Source organism: Etheostoma spectabile, chromosome 20 (genome assembly GCF_008692095.1).
Source record: "Etheostoma spectabile isolate EspeVRDwgs_2016 chromosome 20, UIUC_Espe_1.0, whole genome shotgun sequence".
Classification (NCBI taxonomy): Eukaryota; Metazoa; Chordata; class Actinopteri; order Perciformes; family Percidae; genus Etheostoma; species Etheostoma spectabile.
In genome coordinates, this window is record NC_045752.1 from 5,064,913 (window position 1) to 5,070,960 (window position 6,048).

At 40.5% G+C, this 6,048-nt stretch overlaps 1 protein-coding gene across 3 annotated transcripts in view; it reads left to right on the top strand.

Annotated features, from left to right (window-relative positions):
• Window positions 1-389: 389 nt before the first annotated feature.
• The window catches only part of LOC116669647 (ubiquitin carboxyl-terminal hydrolase 40), a 12,727-nt gene continuing 7,068 nt past the window's right edge, over window positions 390-6,048 (top strand). For 2 of the 3 annotated variants that reach the window (XM_032499577.1, XM_032499579.1), the window contains exons 1-14: window positions 390-1,121; window positions 1,238-1,305; window positions 1,400-1,513; window positions 2,157-2,321; window positions 3,129-3,275; window positions 3,509-3,652; window positions 3,787-3,915; window positions 4,284-4,400; window positions 4,533-4,640; window positions 4,785-4,985; window positions 5,142-5,280; window positions 5,465-5,546; window positions 5,754-5,925; window positions 6,019-6,048. The exon at window positions 6,019-6,048 is cut by the window's right edge and continues 55 nt beyond it. In XM_032499577.1, the coding sequence (XP_032355468.1) occupies window positions 926-1,121; window positions 1,238-1,305; window positions 1,400-1,513; window positions 2,157-2,321; window positions 3,129-3,275; window positions 3,509-3,652; window positions 3,787-3,915; window positions 4,284-4,400; window positions 4,533-4,640; window positions 4,785-4,985; window positions 5,142-5,280; window positions 5,465-5,546; window positions 5,754-5,925; window positions 6,019-6,048 (1,812 nt within the window). In that variant the 5' untranslated portion in view covers window positions 390-925. The remainder of the gene's footprint in view (window positions 1,122-1,237; window positions 1,306-1,399; window positions 1,514-2,156; window positions 2,322-3,128; window positions 3,276-3,508; window positions 3,653-3,786; window positions 3,916-4,283; window positions 4,401-4,532; window positions 4,641-4,784; window positions 4,986-5,141; window positions 5,281-5,464; window positions 5,547-5,753; window positions 5,926-6,018) is intronic. The other variant, XM_032499578.1, reaches the window with a different exon arrangement.

Sequence of the window (6,048 nt, forward strand, 5' to 3'; positions counted from 1 at the left end):
GCAGGATTAAAAGTTCACAAGATTTTGTTAGATGTAATTTTGTGGCCAATTAAACATCTTGGCGAGGTCTTTGATTGGTATGCAAGCTTACACACATGGCATGGCACCCTGGGGCACATAACTGCCAACCTCGAACAAACGTAAAACGTGTTTTTTCTAGAAAACTACAAGCCCCATAACTTCAAGACTAGCCTTCTCGTAAAGGTTTGTAGCTCCTTTTTGCTGTGAAAAGAAAATATAGCTATAAACATATTCTTTTGGGCTGTATCATACAGTGACAGTAAATCATTAAATTGCAATAAACCACACTTAAGATGTTTATACGCATTTGCCAAGTAGTGAAACTATCACCAAGTGTGACACTACAAGAACCACAATGCACCTTTCCATTTTCCGCCAGGAAGAAACATGGCTGCCTACTGTTCACCGACGGTACTTTTATTTACGTTTCGTTTGCTAACTGTTTTAAGACAGGCAGAGGGGGAAAGAGCCAGTGTCAGAAGCTACATTGTGTAACGTTTCAGTCGGTACAGTTTCGGTAAGAAGACGCCATTTTTCCAGTAGTAGTGACTGAGCGTTACAGTTACCCACAGCCTGATTTCTTTTTCATTTTTGCTGAGCTGTCAAGCTGCTCATCTGTGTCGGACGCGTTAGGACTGCAATTGTTTTTCCTTTGTTATCGTGCTAACCTAGCTAAACAACAGAACCGCGAGCCCAACGCATATATGCCACATCCGGTAATTGTCGCTATGTTTAGCCCTGTGAAGTCTTCTTATTTCAGAGTCAGCCCGGCCAGTGTCAACAGAGAACTCGGCAAAACCAAGATGAGATAGCAAGAGTGCATATCAGATTGCTAACACATGATTTACTACTAGGAAGAGCCCCAGCAAAACTCAAATAAAACGGATTAAATACCTCAAACGGCATGTTTGGGAATCTTTTCGAGGAAGAGGAGGAGGAAGGCCTCTCTTCGACTTCCTTTAGGGGGAGAGTTGCAAAGGGGGGAGACGAGCCACCTCCACCCCGAGGAAAAAGCAATCTGTGCGGCATCAAGAACCAGGGGGGGACCTGCTACCTCAACTCTCTGCTCCAGACCTTGCTGTTCACCCCAGAGTTCAGAGGTAAGGCCAGATCACATTCCTTGTGGGCTGAGATTGAGATACAACGGTGCAGTAGACAACTAGAGGGCTATTTATTTATTTTCTATTTACTCATTCACTGTTTGGTGTCTTTACAGAGAAGCTGTTCAGTTTAGGGCCAGAGGAATTAGGATGCCTAGAAGACAAAGAGAAACCAGGGGCCAAAGTAAGCGTTGCAAACTGCCTGGAACTTGGACCACAGATGTAATGTCTATATGTTTTTGTTACGTGTAATTATTATTTTTCTTACTTTTCCTCAGGTCAGAGTGATCCCACTGGAGCTACAGAGACTGTTTGCCAGTCTGCTGCTGGTGGACCAGCAGAGCGCCTCCACCGCTGACCTCACCAACAGCTTCGGCTGGAACAGCAGCGAGGTCTGTGTCCATTATCTCAGTCAGTGGGAAGGAGAGAGAAAGCCTCAGGTTACACTTCCTCAGTGATTGATTTACCTTCCAGTTATACCGGGAAATGCATGCTGAATAGGGCTTTGCAGTATGGATAAAATCACAATATCAGAATATTTTAGATCAAATACTTACATATATATTAGGACAATATTGTTGAGTTGACTATTGGTTCTTTCACCAAATATACCAAGGATATTTTTGATACATAATTATCAGTAATGTGGATACTGACTACGGTAAGTTGGTAAAGGCAATAATATAGAACAGCTAGAACAGTCAGGTGTGTTTAAAAAATGACATCAATATATATATATATATATATATATATATATATATATATATATATATATATATATTAGCAAGATGTGAGAGAAAAAAGCAAAGAACCATTTTGCTTTTTTTGATTAATTCACCTGTGCAATCTTGTATAATTTCCTTTTGGTTTTAAACTGAAATACAAGGCTTTCTTCAATAATAATATAAACACAAGATACTATGAAAAGTGTATATATAGTATGTGCTGTATAGCAGTGGTTCATAGGAGGGATCTGGGACACAGTGGATGTCTTTCTGGGCCTAATTAGATCCTTTTTCTGTTTGTTCCTCTCAGGGAACGAATCAGCATGATGTGCAGGAGCTGAACAGGATTCTGTTCAGTGCATTGGAGCACTCTCTTGTGGGCACCACTGGCAGTACATTTATCCACCAGCTGTATCATGGGACCATTGTCAACAGCATTGTCTGCAAGGAGTGTGGTAACGTCAGCCAGAGACAGGTGTGTCCATGTGTACAGGCTTTTCTGTCTCTCTGACGTAGCTCTTTTTTATGAAGTTATATTCTGTCTATTAGATACTTTTTTGAATACATTTTGTCTAGGGCTCAGTAATGGAGCTTACCCACTGCTAGTACCAGTTCTACAAGGCTTGGTTTGACTCCACTCGGCCGCGGTGCCCCGTCCTCCTTTTTTCCATTGCAGATTTAGTACCGCCTCATGTGTAAGGTGAGCGTGGCTGGTCGTCATAGCGACACCGCAGGAAACTGCCATGACCTAATGCGACACACACGCGCACACACACGCACACACAGAGAACGTCAAAGGTGTGTTGTTTTTGAATCTCGGCATGTGGCTGTTGCCACCGCCTGTTGACAAATTTCGTTTCAAAAGAAGCTGGAGGCAGCAAAAAGAACTGGCTGGCTAAACAATTTAAAAAGTTGAATGTGTGGCGAGTTTGTTCAGGACACCCCCCCCCCCCGTCTGTTGCTAGCAATTCTCTCCGACCAAAGGTAGTCTGCAGGTTTTCACGTCACCTTTTTGGTATCGCCTCAGCTCGCTTGGAACCTCGACTGAGATGGTACTAAAGCACCTATTGGGAGGTACCAGGGACCTTTTTTCATAATGGAAAAACAAAAAAGGCGAGTAGAGTTGAGGTGATTTGAGCAGGTACTATGTAATGGAAAAACGCCATAAGATTTGGCAAGACTGATGCTATGGGAGTTATTCTAGGGGAATAAGTCTCATCATTACTAAATGCTAAGACAAAGGTGACTAATGAACCAGTTGTGTTCTTTGTCTCTTCTTTAGGAGGACTTCCTGGACCTGACGGCGTGTGTTTGTGGCGTGTCTAGCCTGGAGGAGGCTTTGTGGAACATGTTTGTGGAAGAAGAGTTGTTTGAGGGGAATAACCTGTACCGCTGTGCAAAGTGTGACAGGCTGGTCACTGCTGCTAAGGTCAGGGCCAGCTTTCACACCCTTAAGAAATTCTTTCTTAAGGGTTAAAATTCTTTATTTCCCCATTTGAAGAAGCCTAATATTAAACAATTGAGTAGGAAGGAGCATTTAAACACATTTTATAGAATTCTACTTTGTATCAACATTTTGTTTTTCTTGTTTAGATAAAAGATTATGCATTTTTTTGCTGTTTCTCACTGTATTTTACTTTTACTTATTTTGTTATTATTCAGTCTGCCAAGCTAAAGAAGCTTCCTCCATTCATGACCATGTCTTTGCTGAGATTCAGCTTTGACTTTGCCAAATGTGAGCGGTACAAGGAGACGGGGCGCTACTCTTTTCCCTTAACCATCAACCTACGGCCATTTTGTGAAGAGGTACTTGAAATATTTGAATACGGATCTCCCTTCTTTTTAGATCCGGCACATTTCACTTATCTTTTCTTGGTTGTTGTTATTTGATACACTCAGATGTCTTGATAAGTTAACTACTATTTGTTCCTACCTGACAGGCCGAGGGCGACGACTCTGATTACTCCTACGAGCTCTTCTCTGTGATCATTCATAAGGGTGGCTGCTATGGGGGCCATTACCATGTTTATATCCGGGACATTGACCAGCTTGGCCATTGGGAGCCGCTGGTGAGAAAAAAAGAGAAGTTGTTATGTAATAACTGCTTATATTTATTTAATAATTTATTATTATTATGTATTATTATTATTATTATTATTATTATTTTATTATTATTATTATTATTATTATTATTATTATTAAATAAATATAAGCAGTCATTAGTAATTACTTTTAAAACGTATGTCAGGACTGGCTAATGATTAATTGCTCATTCACCGTAACATGACATAAAAACAGCTAACGGCTAATACTTAGATTAGCTGATTTTTTTTATTTTTTTTTGACTGTTTAGCAATGTAAAAAAAAAAAGTTTATCACAATCTGCAAACTTTTGAATGTGTGCATTAGGAAAGGCATCACCATTGTGTTTTGTTAGGAGGAGGAAATCAAACCCAAGACTCAGAAGAAAGTGAAGGAGGAGGTCAAGCAAATATGTGAGCTAAAACTACAAGAAGATGACCCTTTGTCTGTCATCACTGCCATTATTGCCCAGGTATGGTGACAGCAATTCTGAGCTTCCTTAGTCTTAATTTGTATGTAGTTTATAGATTTTGTTTTGACTTTGCTGAGTCATTCGTACAGCCATAGTTAATTAATTAGGTGCTGTGTGTATCCCGTCCACTAGGAGCCATCAAAGAGTGTCCTGTTGGACCAGCTGGGACAGAAACTCATGAATAAGATTGGTTCGTCCTGGAGCAATAAGTTCAGAAAACACTATGGACCCATAGGAAAGGTAAATTTTGGGCTCTTTGTTTTTACGATGTTTTAATATGCATTTTTAATCTTTAATATTTGCTGGTGTCCTTCAGGTCTCATTGCAAAATACATGTCTCAAACTATTTGTTGTTTCTTTTGATTTTTTTCTCTTCCGGTGTAGTTCCTGCAGTCCCACAGTGATGTTTTCATGTTGGTGTCCAATGGTACTCGAGTGGCAATGAAGGCAAACCCGCCAAGCCCTGTGAATGACCCCCTCGGCTCAGCAGAGCAGACCACTAACTCTGATCCTTCAACACCTTCAGACCCCGGAGTAGCTGACACACAACCAGGACGAGACCAGAAGCCGGAACCTGAACAAAAGGTTTTAGAGCCACAGTCCCATTTCTGAGCAAGAATTCAGGGTCTAAAATTTTATAAAAATACACCTTCTTAATTCTGTTTTTCATCAAGGTTTCTGGTGGGCATCATGTGATGCCTTGAATGCTCGTTTCTCACGGTGTTTCTTCCTATCTGCCAGCAGGGTAGCCACTGGTTTGATCTTAACGACTCCACAGTGACCTCCATCAGGGAGTCTGACATAGAGAAGCAGTTCCAGGGCAAAGAGAGCGCTTACATGCTGTTCTACAGAAAAACACAGCTGCAAAGACCCAGTGAAGGTAATGGACACCATGTTTTGCATTTGTATTGGAAAAGAGGATCACAGAAAGAGAAGACATGGTTAAGTGGGGTAATTTTAAATTGGGGTTATTACAACAATTTTTGTTAAGTACACAGAAAATTAAGTCATTAGATGACTAATATGTATCTATTAAAATGTGTTTTGTGTTTCTACATTTGCAGCTCTGAAAAATCCCAAATATAAAGTTCCTCTTAACCTCATCCAGATGGCTCAGGAGGAGAACGCCAAAGTGCAGAAAATGCGGTACAGAAACACCCATATTACGTTATCATCACATGAGGATTTAGCTGGTTATAGCTGTTTAGTAGCTTCTGACTTAAGAGTGTGACATTTCAGTGGTAGCTAAAATTCCTAAATTTGTGAGGATCAACGCTCACAAGAAGAGAGTTATATGAAAATAGTTTTCTTACATCAATTTATTAATATCAGTCAACATTGTTTTTGTTACAGCGAGGAGTTTGAAGCCTCTAATAACACAATCGAGCTGCGTCTACACCTAGCACCCTCTTTTAGGCTAGAAAATGGAGCCCTGCAACCAATCAGCAAAGAGCAAAACGGAAGCACCACTCTGAGTTTTGACCGTAGAAAGACTGTGGGAGATCTTCGATTAGCTATTTACCAGGTAACTTTTTTTACAGAAACACTAGCTGTTGTTTTAAAACGCTAAAAGAAATAGATAGAAATAAGTTGTTTTTTTGTGCATCTGTTGAAATAGATGCAAGAACTCTGGGAAGGCGATATGGCT